An 18,649-nucleotide genomic window follows, 5' to 3' on the forward strand; every position below is an offset into this window, starting at 1 on the left:
AACATATGATCCTAGTCTGATAATGGAGGGACTAACATGAGTCTATATTTTAAAATTTTGGGACCAAGATGGTAATCTAAATTTATTAAAGACTAAGTTGATGTCCACGTAAAATATGGATAGGGATGAGCTGTTCCATGACACTGTCCCTATTCATGTCCCTCCATTTATATATCGACACATCGAAAATATTAAATATTTTTTTCTAATTCACATTATTATAACACTCTAAATTATTGATAAGCCCTTTTACTTTCCCATTAATTACAAAATTATCACACTCCATACTTTCTCTTTCAACTTCCTCTTTCTCTATCCTCATTATGTATAACAATAATGGTGGTCCTCATACCTTCTCATCTTTTGCTGTCATTCTCTAAATGACATTTCTCTCTCATTTCTTTCACATTATTCAAACTTTTCAACCCATATTTGGACGCACTTCTTTCCTCTCTCATTTCTTTCACATTATTTTATGTTTTAATTTTCGTTTTTGAAAAAAAACATACATGTTCGTAAGTTCACAGATGAGTAATTTTATAGGAAAAAAATATGCACTTGACAAGTCAGGAAAGAGATTTATTTCTCATCTGCGACCTTAGGTCGCGTACTTTAACATTATGCAAAAAAATATCTCATAGTAATGCATGAGTTAATTTTATTTGGGTTTTTTTGTGGTGTTTTTGGGTAAATATGACTGGTAGAGTGTAACGTAGAGTGAGGTATGATATGGTGAAATTTACATGATCAATGCATTAGTACATACTCGTTAAAAAATATGTATTTGAAAGTAAATCTTTATCCATGAAAAAGGAAACACGGGTAAGTGTGAGATGCGTTTGGCCTTGATTGGGTCCTCAAATGAGAATTTAGTGGGTCTCCAATTTTAGTTGGGGTTGGAGGTAATGCATTATCTCGTGTGACAAGTGTAGCTTATGTGGTCTTCATCACAAACTAGAAGTTCTCTATCTTCTTGAATATCTTCTGTTTAAATATTGATGCTTTCAGTCGAGTCTAACAATATTGCTCTTAAAACTAATCTTTAATTGTTCAGTGTCTTTAGCAATAAGATCATGAAATACATGTAGAAATAATTTTTATTGATGCATAATATTAATGAAGTGAACATTTTTTATTTTTTATCATGTTACATTGATTGAAATGTAACCTGTTATTCAAAATAATACATAAAATGCAAGTAATGTCACATTGAGTTATACATATATGATTATGCATTTGATTTAAGTTTTGATATATGAATAATGTGAGACTAATATTTTGAAGCATATGATATGTGATATGTTGCATGTGATTTTTTTTTAGTTCATGAGACTCTTAGAAAAATGCAATTTATGTTGTATACGACTTTGAATGCATGAAGACTATGAGAACATGCATGAAATGTTTTTTATGATGAGGTGGCATGATTTATTACAATGAATGCAATGATATGGTGAGATATGAGATTAAAATGTATGATATAGTAATGCATGAAATAGAATGTTTGAATATAGTTTTTTGAATGTATGAATAAGTGAATGATGTGTTTATTTTATTGTATATATTTATGATGAATGTGTGCATAAATTAATGAAAGATGAATTTTTATTTATCTATATATGCATGCATGTATGGATACATTCAAAAAAATGCATCTAAGTAGAATGTATAAATAACATATATTTTTTTCAAAATGCATGTATGCAGGGAGTAATGGATAAGTAGAAGAGAGCATAAAAATGCATGCATGTACGTTAGATGAATAATTTGATGTATGTATTAATGATGTGTTTTATTTTTGGGTAAATGTATAAACCAATGAATAATGAATTTCCTTTTTGAATGTATGAATGAATATTTAAGTCAATCAATGCAGATTTTCATTTTTAAATCAATGAATGCACAAGTCAATCAATAAATATTTTATTTTTGGATGTAATGAATGCATAAGTCAATTAATGAAGATTTTTATTTTTGAATGCAATGAATGAATGCATAAATCAATCAATGAAGATTTTATTCTGGAACATAATGAATAAATGCATGAGTCAATTAATGAAGATTTTTTATTTTTGAATGCAATGAATGAATGCGTAAGTCAATTAATGAAGATTTTTATTTTTGAAAGGAATGAATGAATGCATAAGTCAATTAATGAAGATTTTATTCTTGAACGAATGCACAAATGAACGAATGTTCGAATAATATAATTTTGGATGCATGTATGTATATATGCATGTATGTATTCAGTATCATAGATATGATATACTTAATAAGTTTTGTGGGTTATCTAAGACCCTAACCCTTGGGTGAGGATATAAGACCTTTATATGAAACATCTTATAGGGTCTGCTTATAAGGTGCTCATATTGCATCCAATCACAAAGAGGGGAAACTCAAATACCATAGGGATTACAAGTGGGGCATGTAGTCCACACCGGTAGGTCCCATGATATTTTGTAACAACCTAAGTGGTTAATCATGTCAATGTAAGTGAAGTCCAAAGTCTTTACCGACAAGACAGATATCCCTTCTAATCTAATGTTTGGGTATAGAGCGTATACTTAAGTTAATATGATAATGTGTTGTAAATGATAACAATAAAATAAAATAAACTAAAAATAAAAATAAAAATAAAAAATCCATATATTTAATGTTTATGGGTCTGACTCTCTTAAAAAAATCACTAGCAGAGTCGCCAGCTGTCGCGCCCCGATTTCCGGCTGCACGACTGTATTAGAGTCGCCACTACATTTTTTCCAGTCAAAAATGTAGAAAAATCTTTTGGCTCAATCGCATTCAGTCTTGGACTTTGATATCAAGGTTCAAGAGTCGATTACTAACTAGGTAAGGTATTAGCACTCTAGCTGCCCGTTTGAATGGCACCATTACTATAATGCATGGATTATTAATTATATTGTTACCATATTTTTACCAAAGAATATACTTTATTTTTATTATTGTATCTGACAAGACATGATATTGGTCAAACGTATCCCTTTTTGGGAATCAAGACTACGTAGTTCTTTGGGTAGAAAATTTTTGTTTGGTAGGTTGATTTTTTATTTCTTAAAAAAATTAACGTTTAAATTATTATTATTTTAAAATAAGTGAAGCATAGCCCTTACGTCCGATACTGAATCTCATATTAAAACTTAATTAAGAAATTCTATTTTTTTTTGTTTTTTATTTAAAAACCTTTTTTTAAATATGAGTGAAACAAATCTCTTGCGTTCGATACTGCATCTTATATCTTAAAATTGTGGTAATGTGATTTAATTTTTGTACAAATACATTAATTATATGACTTATCATTATCAAATTTTATTATACATATAGATGAAAAAGAGTAGAGGTGATGAATAAAAAATTAGATACATGTAAGAAATTGAACTTACCTCTACACATGAATCAACACCTATTAATTGGGAATGGATACTCACAGCCGGAGAGAATGTCTAGACCAAATCAACATATTCATGTATGCATTGGGCCCGTGTAATTCCAATGACTCAACAATTATTCCTAAGGCTCAATGACAGTATCAATTTTTTGCATTGTTAGATGATGGTTATGGTTTTTGGTAGTGTGTTTTTTTGTGGGATGATTTTGAATTGTTGTATGAAAGATAATGTTGAGGATAAAAAATGATTGATGAATGAAATGTTTTTATTATTGTGTATAGGAGATTTAGAGGTTGGTGTGGATGGGAAATTTTGAGGTTTTAGTGGATGAGAAATTTTGAGGTTGTAGTGGATGGGAAATTTTGAGATTGTAGTGGATGAGAGATTTTGTGTATAGAAGGTGATGTTTAGGAGGATTGTAGATACGTTAGGAAAGAAAAAAATGGTATGAACATTTTTTGAATTTTTTCCCAAGTGTGTATCCTCTTCTTCTAAGGGAATGACGTTCTCCCTTTTATAGTCAAGACTACCCATTAATTCATAGGATAAAAAATAAATGTTGATATTTGATTTTATTTCCCTCATGATTCTCCATTAGTAGCTGATTTTTATCCTAATTTTTACACATGGTTAAGTTTGTTATACAATCCATGATTTTAATTTATTGCAAATTATAGACATAACTCACTCTAAAATCAAACAAATCTTGTAAATTAAGGCAATTAGCATGTGATTTTATCAATCTTTGTTGCAATGTTTGAAAAACAATCAAACAAGAAAAAATATTGTTATTATTTGAAATTTGATTAACTTGTATTTGAGTATTTTTTTTATTTTTTTGGATACTTTAAAAAGTGTTATGGTAAAAAATTCTTGAGAAGTCTAAAGTTATTTATTTTTTGACTCTAAAATAAATTAGATTTCAATACAACCTTATAAAAGTTTTAATTTTGTAGGGTAGTGAAATAATTTTCATTTTTCTTATTTTTACCGCATTAATGCTTTTTATTCATGATGTATTTATTTTTTAACACGATTTTAGCTAATAACTAATAGTTAAATCACTTAATAATCATCCAAAAATTCCTTTTAAAAATGAAATGAATATGGATTGAATCAATGAGACAATGACATCATGAAGTTATTAATTTTTCCCTTTATCAATCCATATTATTTTTTGGAAACAAACTGTTGGGAGAGAATAAAACTCATTAAATGATAATGGATTTAATTAAAATTCGTCTTGAAATTCAAATTTGAAATATATTGCATGGTGTCATTAAGTCAAAAAAACATTTTTATTTGTTTATAATTTTTTTGAAAAAATGTATTTTGGGCTGGACAAAATTGAGTATTCACATGTATGTTCTTTATATTCATTTGCATTGAGGAGACATGGTTTCTACAAAGAAAAATTTCTTCCTCCAGGTTTTGTTTGCTTTCAAGGAGAACAAACTTGGGTGAGTTCAATAATGGCTTCACACAGCAAAAAGATACTAAATTGAAATTTCGGGGGTCCAATAAATGACTCCCACAAAAAGCATAAGAATACTCGGGGTACCTAGTGATAATACTTAGTAATGAGATGGGTGTGGTTCATGTTTTTCGAATAGGATAGAAAATTTTGAAATTTGTATGAAGTATTTAAACTAATAGGACTTAGAATTCCAACATCCATATATATATATATATATATGCATAAACTATGATAATGTAATATTATGTTGTTAATTCATAATTGTGATGCAATGTTAAAGTATTAATTTTGTTTTTCTATGTTTGTTTGAGTAAAATGAATTGTGTTTAGTCGACTATTTAAATTATGTTTTGTAACTTTTATTTTTTTTTTCTCATTTTGATTGCTTAAAATATATAAGATTATATGATACATGTGCGCAATTATATAAGTTGTTTGCAATTATTTTTAATATTTTCTAAATTTCTGGTACCCGTAGATCTGCTTGGTATCCAAGTATTCGTGGTATATACAATTGATATCTACATGGATCTGGAGCCAATCTGGATATAAGAAAGTGAATGAAGTGGATAAGTTTGGTTAGGGCACTATCCAGACCTATCTAGACTTATTACCATCTTTTGCAAGAAAAATTACAATGTTAAAGTATGCTATTATTATATATTTTTTTGTTTGAAAAGTATGCTCTTTCATTTGTTTGAAAAGTATGCTCTTTCATCTAGAAATCAATTTCTATAAATCGGATAGAAAATATATGAATATAGATAAAATAACTTGAAATGAAACGATTTTTCCTACCTTATTTTGTAAAAGAATTACTGATTTTATTAACTCTAGCTTTGTATGTGAACATAGTTTAAACGCTGAGAATGATTAATTATTTATCCAAAGAGCAAGAAACACTCTTAGTGATACAAAAATTAAGGGTTAAAAGAGTTATATATATATAAACAAAGGTTGTTTTGTCTTAGGTGATGAAAGTTTTTTATAGAATGAGTTCTTACAATTCTAACAACATTTATTATTAAAGGTCTTTTCCTTTAAGTGCAGTCAACCTGAACAGAAATTTCGTTATCAAACTTCTTTATTGTGTGGGCAGCCTCTAACACAATAAATATTAACTCTAAATGACCCCAACAACATGCATGTTCGACCTAATAAGCTAAATGAGTTATTCCAAAAACTAAAGTTGTACTTTGCATAATTAAATAAACACAATTCCAAAAAAGGTTGATCATAAAAACTAATTGTTAACCAAACTTCTTTAACATGTGGGTAATCTCTAACACAATGCAAACCTACTTTAAATAACTTGAACATAAAGTAAAAAGCCATAATTTAAAGCTAAAAGAGCTTTTCAAAAATTCAAGTGCCATTTTGCATAATTAAATATACCTTTCAATTTTGTCTAAATCTAGATATCAAACGTCTTTATGTTATGGTGAGCTTAAACATATACTAAAAGCCATATTTTAAAGACATTAGTTTTGATAAAATTATTTCCACCCACAATCCCATTCCTCACGGGATCCAAAGTAACTAAACTTTAAATTGTAAAAACTGAAAACTGCTTATCCATTTTCAGTTTTAATACTTACTTAAATTAAAAAAGGAAAGAGAAAAAAAATGTACGCTAATAAATAAGTTTTATATATTATCACCTTATCATACATTATTTATATTTAATTGAATTTTTAATTATTATTAATTATTTAAAAAAATAATTCAAATGAACGATAAATAAAATAGTGGTTGTATATAAATTTTTGCAAAGTTAACATGAAAATATTGGAAGATTTATATAAACACTGTATAATCTAGAGATATAATATAAAACTCATCAGCTATATTTTGTCTCTAGCAAAAAATTACTTAAAGTATAATATCTATGTATTAATACCGTCAAGATATATACACCATCTATCATCATTTATATTACTTTTACTTTTTAAGAAATCAATAATAATTCAGCATGAAAATGAATGATAAATTAACTCTAGTAAACTTTTTTCTCAACATTTAATTGCAAAGTGGGCATAAACATTTTTGTCTGATTACACAGAACAGAAATTACACACAACAGAAATTACACAGAACATAGCTCAAAAATCAAGATACAGTTATTGAGACAGAAAAAATTCACGCGACAAATTAATCTTCTCCTCTTCTCAGTTTCTCACCAGAGCAACGATTTCCATTGCAATTCATTACCATTCTCTTTCTCTCTCTAGGGTTTCGTGGGATCATAATCTTCTTCTCACAGCAATTCTAATTATCTGCTTCTTTTTAGGTACGCAATTCTGATTTTCCATTCCATTCTCAATGTTCCTTAGCCCCTAGAACCTGTTTTGATTGTTGAATTCGATTTTACTATTTTTGCTTTGCTAATGTTTGAAGCTTGATGCTTAAGGTGCCCAGAGAATTTTTGTTGTTTTATTCATTCGAATTTCTCAATTTAAACGTGAATATTCGTTATGGAAAATGGGTTAGCTTCAAATTTTAAAATTGCAGTAAAATAAGATTCAAAGTTTGACCTTTTTTATTTTAAAAAAATGGGGGTTTCCAATTACTGTTATTATTGATATTTTGTGATGAGCAGAAGGATGATTGTTTTTTTGTTGTTGAAGTGAGGAGATGGCTTCGGCGAGGAGTTGGCTTCAGAGGTTACAGCCTCGGGATAAAATGAAGGCGGGTTCAAAGAAGAAGGAGGAGGATAATGATGATAATAATGGAGGAAATGGAGATTCAAATGCACCTGTGGATGAAGTCACAAAGCAGAAGGTTGCAGCTGCAAAACAGTATATTGAAAACCATTACAAGGAGCAAATGAAGAATCTTCAAGAAAGGAAGGAGCGGTATGAATATGATTGATCATTTGTTTTATATATGTCGATTACGAGATGATGATGTTTCCTGTATGATAACACCGATTAATGACACTCGTTGGTCTTCAAACCACTTAGATTAGGTTGTTGTGACCATTATGTGGCAAACCCCTGTGCTTCTTATGTGCAATAAGAGCAATCTGAGGGTTTTTCTTTAGCATATAGTCGTCACCAATTATCCTTGGCTAGTTCTTTTACATCCATCTCTATAGCTTACACCAGGGTTTCGCAGGGCTGCATTTCTGTCTTGATTCCATTGTTGCACTTGCGGCTTGACAGGCCAATTTAGTCCATAATTACAGCCTTATGCGGTTGCTACAGTCTCTGCAACCGAGATGTTGTAGTCACATTTGGTGACAGGGTCCACATTTTAAAAGATTGGCCGGCACTATCTAACAAGATTCACTTGCCATATCCATACTGCCTCAGGGGTTGACCGGCACACTTTTTAGTAGTAGCTTCTTTATGCTAAAGTTAATTTAATAGTTGAAACTTGAAAGCTTTAATGGGGGAAGTTACTATTTGTCTTTATTACATTTATCTGATGTTATTATTATGCCAATGAATATTTAAAACTTTCTTAACTCCTCCCATGGTGTGGTGGTTTTGACTTTTGGGATTAAACTACTTCCTCAGTTCCAAAACTTTTAATGTTTAAGGTTATGCAACACTTTAAGAAGTCAATAAATGACATAAAAACATAATACAATTTTTGAAAGAGAAGTTATTCAATCACAATTAACCTTGGAAACAACCTCTCTACTTGTGAGGGCAAGACTGCATACATTCATCTTCCCCAGACTCCACTAACTGAGAGCCTCATGCATTGGGCCGTCCTTTCTTTAGAAGTTATTAAGAGAATAATTACTAAGAGAGAGTAGTACATTGAAAAGCGGAGAATTTTTTAAAAGAGAAGTTAAGAATGATTATTAAATTAGGTGGGAAATAGTGTTTAAATAAATAAGGGTATATTTGAAAAAAAATGCATATAATTTATCTTGATTTTATAACATAAAGAGATAAGAAAACCAAAACATCAAAAGTTTTGGAACGGAGGGAGTATCAATGTTTCATAAAATCATATCTTTATATTAAAAATTCAAAGGACTATTATATCCTAGCACTTTGTTGATCCTATTAGTGTTTATAAAGACCACCTACAGTGGAACAGTGAAACTCCAAGATTTTCCATGTCTCCCATACTAGGCTGTACTGTAACCATTTTCTATGTCAAGCAGGGCTAACTTAAGTATGGTTCCCTAAAGATATAAATTTTGGAATCTAAACAGTAGCTAATTTTAAAATAATATTTATGATAAGTTGTAAGCATATTTCATATTAATGATGGGATGGATGCATGTGCGTTGTAGTGTAGTAGCATATTTCATATTAGTGTACTGCTGACTTCATTGATATTTTTTATTTGTTTTGCATCATTTGGACTTAGTTCTATAAATTCAATGATTAAGAAAAATGGACCTTTCCAGTCACTCCAACCGGTCTGGTCATGGTACCGGTCCATTTAACCCTCTCAACCGCCCAAAGAAAAACCCGGTTTTCTTTCTGTTTTTTCTTAAAAATTGAAATGGTGTCATTTGCATTGACCCTCCTGATGCATGACTCATTGTTCCAATGGCTTGCTCCAATGTTTTCCAATAGCTCAAATCATTGCAACGGCCTGCTTATCAGTTTGCTGCTTTAAATCGTCTCTATGATTCCTTCATTTCACTTTTGCATCCCTGCGTATGGTCACCCATCCTGGAGAAGACTGTCTAGCGCTTCACCATGGCAGTGGCACCACCTCATCTCCATTTTCCAGCACTGCATTACCAGTACATACTCCATTTGGTCTGTGGTTGTGTGGATTGCAATTTCCAATTAATGGCTTGACCCAACATTTATTTAGTTGAACTGCCTCTGCCATTGGGCATTGTTATTGGCTTGAGATCATTGAATAAGCAGGATACTCACCGTGAATGACAGTGACCTCAGCAAGCAAACCAAGGAAGCACAGACACAACACGGGACATGGATACGGCAAAAAAAATATTAAAATCGAAGAACATGGTCAGGAGTGTTCAATACAGATAAGTGTCTGATACGGATACAATGATATTATGAAGTGTCCTTGAAGCCAATGCCACTGCATCAGGCTTGAAGAGTTGATGTCCAGTTTTAGAAAACTGTGCATTGTTATGTCCAGCAACGCATCTTAGTGTAATAAATTAAAAACTCACACACGCATACACACACACACATATATATATATTATATTTAATTAAAACCAATTCGACCACGGTTCGACCAATGAATGGTAAACCAATCTCTTCACCAGTTTGGTTTTTAAAACATTGAAATCTTCTGCTAGCTGTGTTTTAGTATAACTGTTACACTTTTCCATTTCCACTTTATTATTCACATACATACTAGACATACTCTAAAAGGAGTTGCTTTAGACCAGAACCTGGGGTGGATATTCAAATAAACTCCATGTTTGGAAATTGTAGATTTGTATGTGCCTTATGTCTCATTTTGAGTTCAGTCTTATGAGAACATCTATGTTTGTAACTCAAATTTGGTGGGCATTGTTCTTATTTCATTCATAAGGTTTGTACGTGTTTTGGAGGACTATTCTTAGAAAGAGCTTAATATTATTATTGTTATTGTTATGACTAATTAATTTTATTTTTATAATAATTAATAATCTTGTATTGTACACATGCATCTTATGGGATTGAAGATATCTATCTAAGTATCTATTATGTTCTCAAGGTGACGTATATTTCATGGGATCAAAGGTCATTGGTTCATTTCACACTTTTTTGTACTGTGGAAGCTATAAAGTTCTAGAAATTTAGTGGAGTAGAAATGTAATATTGTGGGAGATGGATTCCTCTTGTAATTGTTGGTTGAGATACATGCGGAAATGACCGTAGTGAACCTATTCTCCTCACGACTTCAGTGAAGCATTAAAATTGCTGGAACTGGAACTGTTTACCTTTGTTTGAATGTTAATGTATATTATGTTTAGTTGCTTTCACATTCATGTGACAATATTTTATAGTAACTCATTTTCGTATGACAGTCGAGCAGTCTTGGAAAATAAGTTGGCTGATGCTGACGTCTCTGAAGAGGATCAAAACAACCTGTTTAAGTTTTTAGAGAAAAAGGAAACCGAGTATATGCGCCTTAAGAGACATAAGATGGGTGCAGGTAATTTTGAGTTGCTGACTATGATTGGCAAAGGTGCATTTGGGGAGGTAAGTATATGTTTAATTATGCTTCCTTCTTCCAATTTATTATTATTATTTTATTTTATGTGTAGAGTTCAATATAGTAGTGATTGCTTTGTTGTGTCTCAGGGTCAAAATTAAAAATCAAATTAATTTTCTGCGAGATACTTTGATAAAATAATGTTTTATTTTATGCGAGATACTTTGGCATATGGCCAAGACTACCAGCATCCTATTGCTAGTCTGATAGGGTGCGGGAGAGACCACCCATCACTAAGGTGTATCGGAGGAGGCCACGTGGCAACAACTAGTCCACGTGGCAGCAGAGAAGGAATAATTCCAGAGCAGTGTAACTTGTAACTGCCGTAGGGGTTATAGAGGGAAATCTATAAATAGGAGTGAGGGGGGTTAGGGTGAGTGGTTTTTGAAGTATTGTGTAGGAAGGGGAATTGATTCAGGGAATCAATCTTGTAATGTGTAATTGATTCAGGGAATCAATTAGGATTCTTCATTGTCTTCTTCTAATCTTGCAATCAATGAAGAGGTATTAGTATCCGGAATTCAATTGATTCCGGATCGATTTTGTTTGGAACTTCTTCTTTTGTGCATTCTTGTAATGTGTAATTGCTGGAACACCCTGTCTTTCTTGAGCCACAAGTTCATTCTTAGATCTTATTTTGTGTAAAAGTTGGCAGTATTACTGATAGGAACTGAATTTTACTACATAGATATAAAAGAAAGTCAGAGAACAAGCTCTGAATACAGTAGAAAATAGCATGAAAATGCATAAAAGATGAAATATCAGAGTGCAAAGCCTATGCAGTCTCTGTCCTGTGACAGTCACCCCAAACGTACCTAAATGATTGAATCATACCACTCCCCATCTTCTTCACAATTCACATAGACACCCCCTTCCTGATTCTAGCCTCTCCTACTCCTCTCTCCTGCTGTCACTTGTCCAGTTTGTTAAGATTTAGTGTAACAGACTTCTTTCTGCCACTAACAGACGGCCCTCCACTATTTCCCACATCATTTCCCATTGCTTACATCTGTGGGTCTAACAATTACCGAGTTTTTTTCTATGCATCTTTGTCTGCTTACTGTTTGACTGCTTTAAATTTGAATTTGTTGCAGGTCAGAGTCTGTAGGGAGAAGACTACAGGTCATGTATATGCAATGAAAAAGCTAAAGAAATCAGAGATGCTTCGCAGAGGCCAGGTTTACACTTATTGTCTTTATATATTATCTTCTTCCAGACAAGCAGTATCTATGCCTAAGGAATGGAGTCATCATACTTATTCCCTAAAAAAGGCAGCCCAATACATGAGGTTCCCACGGTCCCACCTAATGGGGTATGGGGAGGTTAGATGTATGTAGCCTTACCTCCGCAAGTGGAGAGGATGTTTCCAAGCATCATACTTATTCCCTATTTTATTTAACTTTTTTTCAGGTTGAACATGTCATATCTGAAAGGAATCTCCTTGCGGAGGTTGACAGCAATTGCATCGTCAAACTTTATTGTTCTTTCCAGGATGATGAGTATCTGTATCTTATTATGGAATATCTACCGGGTGGGGATATGATGACTCTTCTTATGAGAAAGGATACCTTGACTGAAGATGAAGCTAGGTTTTATGTAGGAGAAACAGTTCTAGCTATTGAGTCTATACATAAACGCAATTATATACACAGGTATGTATAACAGTTCATTTAATTTCTGAGTAATCCTGTTTCTTCAATTATACCTCATTTAACTATTTTATGTAGAGTTAACATCTATTGGAGCTTGGTATAACTTTAGGTTAACTTCAGAAACATACTGTTAGGATTGTATGTCCTATCATGATTGCTAGCCACATCATTTCAAAAGGCTTTAATACTGAAAACTGTGTGATCTACAAAGTCGCTTTTATCCGAGATTCCAAATGTGTACCTGTTTGAAATTAAAGCAACCTTAGTCAGTTTTACAGTATCAATTTATCTTTTAAATATCTTGTGTTGCAGGGATATCAAGCCTGATAACTTATTACTTGATAGATATGGACACTTGAGACTGTCAGATTTTGGACTTTGTAAACCATTAGATTGTAGAACACTTGAAGAAAAGGATTTTTCTATGGGTCAGAATGTAAACGGAACTAGATTTACACAGAATGATGAACACGCTACTCCAAAACGCACACAACAAGAACAACTGCAACACTGGCAACAAAATAGGAGGACACTGGTAAGCTGACTGCAATTATATTTTGGTTCATCATCCCTTTCTAGTTATTATGACAATGTGTGTTATGCGGTGTTTTCCTTATGATCTAGTTATATATTGAAATCAAGTTCTGATAAATTGCACCTATCAAACCCTCTATCCCCCTGCCCAACCCAAAATTGTAAAAGGAAAAAGAAATGGATGGATTCTACAGTTGAGGGTATCTGTATGGAAGATACCTTTCTTTTATTGATGTGTTTACCATTTTATATTGCTTGTAAATTTGTAATTGTGAATGTATAAATATTGCAGGCTTATTCCACAGTTGGTACACCAGACTATATTGCTCCAGAAGTTCTGTTGAAAAAAGGCTATGGGATGGAATGTGATTGGTGAGTTTTATACACGTCTTCACTTGTCATCTAATAATTGATTTCTTTCAGCATTGTATGATGCATGTATGTTACCATATCCAACTTCATTATTTTTATTCATTACTGGATGACCTTTCCCAAAAATTTCGCTTAACATTAAAATTTGCTACTTCTATACTTGGACATTGTTGGGAGATTCTCCTTTGTTTTTTTCTTTTCTCCGTTCAAATGTTTTGAAAGCATATTGGAGTTTTCTTCAATTTGTTAATAAACTTTAATAAATTCAGGGTTGGATATCTTATTCTGACACAATGATGACTGTTATCAATTTCACAGGTGGTCACTTGGAGCTATTATGTATGAAATGTTGGTGGGATATCCACCTTTTTATTCCGATGAACCAATGACAACGTGTAGGAAGGTAATCTTTCTGATAGAAATGTTTACTGAGACACACTCTTATAGCATGCAGTTTGTATTTGATTTTCAAATTTCAGTTAAGTTATTTGTCTCTGTTTTTTACCCAGAAGTTTCTATCAAATTCTATCATTCTAATATTAAATTGGTGGCTAGATTGTTCACAGTAGCCATTAATTAAGTTCTGGTTCATATCTCTGATTCTAATTTGAAACAGACTTTTGACTCGCTTGGTGTTAACTTCTTTGGGCTGGATCTATGTGATACGTTCGATCTTACTGAAATTAAAAATTCTCTCCATGCTAATGTATGAAATGCAATCTGTACTGATGTATAAGCAAATGGTACCATATCAACTAGGCTAGATGATATAGTGGTTTATCTTGTGACTGATTTTTGTTGTTCATGATGCATCTGTCACTGACTGTAGCTTTAACTGATTGTTTGTTGAGATTTAAGAATAATAAATGCTTCGATTCTAAAAAATGAAACTTGCATTCTTGTGGGCCATGCTGCATGTTCTTTGTCAGAAGTTGAGTTGTATCATGAGTATGGAAATCAGAAAAGGTAGTTGATGTGACAAATATACATTGAAGTTAGTTGTCTCATTTATGATTTTCTCTTCATAGTTCATACACCATCACGTATACTTCCTTTTTCAAGAAGAAAAAAAGTAAAGCATGTTATATTTTTTGTTTTGTCTGATGTATTTTGACAACGTTAATTGTAAACATGGATTAAGAGTCTCTAAATTGGTAGCACATTACTTTGTATTCTGTAATGTACAGAGTGGATCACCATAAGTTTTAAATTGTCAATGCTTTATATTTTTGGATAGTATAAAAAGTAAATCATGGTTTTTCCAAAACTAACTCCTTTGATTTTATCCTCAATGGTAATCCATAGTATAGTGCTCCCTGCACTTTTAAGCTGGCAAATTCTATAAGCTTTGTTAGATGATATAAAATCATTCATTTCCTTCACCCAACACCTTAAGCTTTTAGGAAAGTAGGTTCTTGACATGGTATCAGAGTCTCTATGACCAAGTGGTCCGGAATCCAATCCTTAACGACCCCATTCTTCTAAACAAATAAAAGAAGTTAACATTCAGCATAAGGTATGGTGGACTTGTGCATAGTGACGCTTCTAGCTCAAATAGCTATTGTGCGAGGGGGCGTATTAGATAATATAAAATCATTCATTTGCCTTTATCCAACAACTTAAGCTTTTGGGAAAGTTGGTTCTTGACAAACATAATACTCTTGAAGTATTTTTTAATCTTCTAGCACTACACAATTTCATGTATTGTTTTTTGCAGATTGTAAACTGGCAATCTCACTTGAAATTTCCTGTAGAAGCAAGGCTATCCCCAGAGGCTAAAGATCTCATTAGTAAACTTTTGTGTAATGTCAGCCATAGGCTGGGGTCAAAAGGTGCAGATGAAATAAAGGTGTTGTGCAGTTTATCATTTTCTAAATTAGTTTTAGATATATTATATATTTGGATATAGAAGTTACCTTTCTGCTCTGTTCCTCTTCAGGCTCATCCATTCTTTGATGGTGTTGAATGGAATAAGCTATATCAAATGGAAGCTGCATTTATTCCTGAGGTCAAGAATGAGTTAGATACTCAGAATTTTGAAAAATTTGAAGAGGTATTTGAGCCTTTCATATTCCCACATATTTTACGTAGCTACTTTTTTAAGGCTATGTGTTTTGTTCAATTTTTCTCATTTTAGCTTTTGCATCCGCAGTCTGACAACCAAACTAAAACAGCAGCAAGGACTGGTCCATGGAGGAAGGTAATATTCGGAGTTTCCTTCTCTTTTGGTTGATATGTTGGTGTAGACGTGTAGTATGTTGTTTCGGTTCAATATGTACATTTGAGAAATTTAGGGAAGAGAGAAGAAAAGCAGCTACCTTTTTTGAATTACTTATCTGGCAATTAGTATGTTTCTATTATTTTGAAATTAAATTTCCCTTTGACTTGCATGGCTTATGGTAGTATGTTGATGTGCCTTTTTTGCTGTTATGAGTTGATTGGTAGTTAAAAGGTGGGTATAAACCATAGGCCAGATTGTCGTAGTAGGAAATGTGTTGTGACTTGCAAGCTATCTAATCTCTATGGGGTTCCCACATCCGAAGTTTATTTGTTCTGCTTTTCACCTTGAATTTTTTTTGGCTTTGGAAGTAAAAACACTAGACGAATTTTAAGGTGAAAAAACTCTTTCAGAATCATGATATGAATAATGTCTGGTATTGCACTTATAATTTCTAAAAGAAATGGTATTGCTAAAATGAATATGTTGGAATATGAAACATGTTTACATTGTTCATGTTATATTTGCTTGAGTCTCCACTATATGAATTTATACTCGAGAAATCTTGCTAGCACTTAACAAGTACTAGTGTTGAACTTGCTGTTAGAAGTGGCCAATGGACATGTCTTTCTTAGGTTCCAATTTCCAGTTGTCCTTTTCATAAGCAGATGTTATCCGTGACAAAGAAATTCACACATTTTTTTCTTTTCCTATAATTTTCAATCTTTAAAATTTCAATTTGTTACAGCTGTTCTCCTAACTATATCACTTTTCTTATTCTTCTTTTGATTTATTTGTTGGGGTATTACAGATGCATTCATCTAAGGATTTGAATTTTGTTGGATACACATACAAGAATTTTGAAATTGTCAACGATTATCAAGTTCCTGGGACAAGTACATTTCTTTTCTCTCTTTTAACTCATCGTGTTTTTATTATGTTAATGATGTTTCATACTAGGTTATTTCGGCTATGGTTGTAGCTATTATGCTTGTTTGACATATGTCTTTTATTATAAGCATATTTTTAAGATTAAGAAACCTGTGGTGATGATATTTTCAACTTAGATTTATTAACAGAAAAGAGTGGTTAATTAAGTCAGTAAATGGTTAATACATAAAACCTTTTGGTTAAACTCCCTCACGTTTGAATTTGTAAGTAGAGCTCCTAAAAAGACTAAATCACGGTTTTTCCTTATCAATACAAAAAGCAATGTAAAACAACATATTATGCAGCAATATTAACTATTTAATGTCATGTTTAACTTCCTTAAGTTTGTCTAATCTTTTTCCCTAAAAAATCAGCATGTAAGAAAGATCATAATCCATGCTTTGTGTGTTTCTTTGAAATTTACTGTTATTCTCTTACCTTCGATTAAAAATATATATATAAAAGGGTGGCACAGTGCACGAAGGTCCCACCTACTGGGGTTTGGGGAGTGTGGATGTACGCACTCTTACCCTCACAAAGGAAGAGGTTGTTTCCAGGATTTGAACTTATGACCTCCAGGTCACAAGACAAACAACCTTATTGTGTTATGCCAAGGCTAAGAGAAATGAATAGTACAAAGTTGGAACATCATATGTCCCTCTAACGGCAAATAGAAACAATAAAAAGCATGAGTTATTGCGAACAGGGGTGTGTTAATCAATGTGTAGGTTAACAACATTATGTGCAAAACATGGCCCAAATTAATAGATGTGGCTGATCTTGCCTATGATTCATTCCACTAAAGATAGAATATTAGTAGCAATATATCAAACTAGAATTTCAAACGAATGAGGTGACATGTCTTTTCAGGCAGGAATGTAGCACATATATTGGCATGTTTATGTTGGGGAAAATCGAGTTTTTGTTTGTGTATGTGTGCTGACAGTAGGTTACATTTAAGAATGTTCTGGAACTTCATTATTATTGTTCTTTTGTTTTTACTTTGCACCCTCTTCTTGCCTTGCAGCTGAATTGAAGAAGAAACCCTCCAAACTAAAGAGGCCATCCATCAAATCACTTTTCGGTAGGCTCTTACTTCTCTGTTGCCATTTGATTCCTTCAAGCTTTGTTTCCTTTTGTTTGTGAATCATATTTCATATACCTTAATGTTTCTTGCATCTACCCATGAAAGTTTTTCTTATAATAAACTGACATATGATACTTTGTGAATCAGAAACACCAGAGGTACCGGAGGTTTCCGATACTTCCTCTCCAAGCAAACAATCTGCTCAAGGAAGCTTTTTAAAGCTCTTGCCACCTCAATTTGAGTTCTCTAAAAGTGGGAAGAGCCTTCCTTCTAAGTCTAACAAGGGAATGTGATCTTATACAATTGGATAAATATCACTAATGGTTATGACTAATAAAGGCAAGAAGAAAATGCAGTGACTGGAACCAAACTAATTAGGATCATGCTGGCTTGAACAAGTGATTTTAAGTTTTGCCAGTGGCCACAACTATTGTTTGAATTGAATTCTGTGCATGTTATCAAAGATGCTACAATATAGATAAATAACAATGTCAATGGATACCTGATACCATGTAGATTCATATTTTCATTTACATTAATTAATGATAGCAAAGTATTTGATTGAATGTATGTCATTGTTGGAGTGTAATGACTGACAAGACCTATGTGGAATAATTTTTTTACTGTAAATAATCTATAGTTTGTTGTGGATGATCTTTTTTTAGATTATTATTACTGCATGGTTATAGCATTTGAATTCAGCTTAACACTTGATTACTATAATATTCTTGGGAAAAATACATAAATATCACAGTAGAGGTTATTACTATAAACAAAATTATGATCTTTATAGCATGAAAGAAGAGGGGTGTAAGAT

At 32.2% G+C, this 18,649-nt stretch overlaps 1 protein-coding gene across 2 annotated transcripts; it reads left to right on the forward strand.

The window, feature by feature from the left end:
* Positions 1-6,937: 6,937 nt before the first annotated feature.
* LOC109339944 (serine/threonine-protein kinase 38-like) lies at positions 6,938-18,415 on the forward strand. 2 transcript variants are annotated; one of them, XM_019577499.1, is made up of 14 exons: positions 6,938-7,171; positions 7,509-7,736; positions 10,852-11,026; positions 12,134-12,217; positions 12,450-12,691; positions 13,004-13,226; positions 13,518-13,597; positions 13,916-14,000; positions 15,315-15,446; positions 15,537-15,650; positions 15,750-15,797; positions 16,627-16,711; positions 17,773-17,829; positions 17,980-18,415. In XM_019577499.1, the coding sequence occupies exons 2-14, from the start codon at positions 7,516-7,518 to the stop codon at positions 18,123-18,125; spliced, it is 1,692 nt and encodes a 563-aa protein (XP_019433044.1). In that variant the 5' UTR covers positions 6,938-7,171; positions 7,509-7,515; the 3' UTR covers positions 18,126-18,415. The 2 variants fall into 2 exon arrangements, with proteins under 2 accessions (XP_019433044.1, XP_019433045.1); XM_019577500.1 differs by having other exon boundaries at positions 7,513-7,736.
* Positions 18,416-18,649: the final 234 nt, after the last annotated feature.

Source organism: Lupinus angustifolius, unplaced genomic scaffold (genome assembly GCF_001865875.1).
Source record: "Lupinus angustifolius cultivar Tanjil unplaced genomic scaffold, LupAngTanjil_v1.0 Scaffold_121_15, whole genome shotgun sequence".
Lineage (NCBI taxonomy): Eukaryota > Viridiplantae > Streptophyta > Magnoliopsida > Fabales > Fabaceae > Lupinus > Lupinus angustifolius.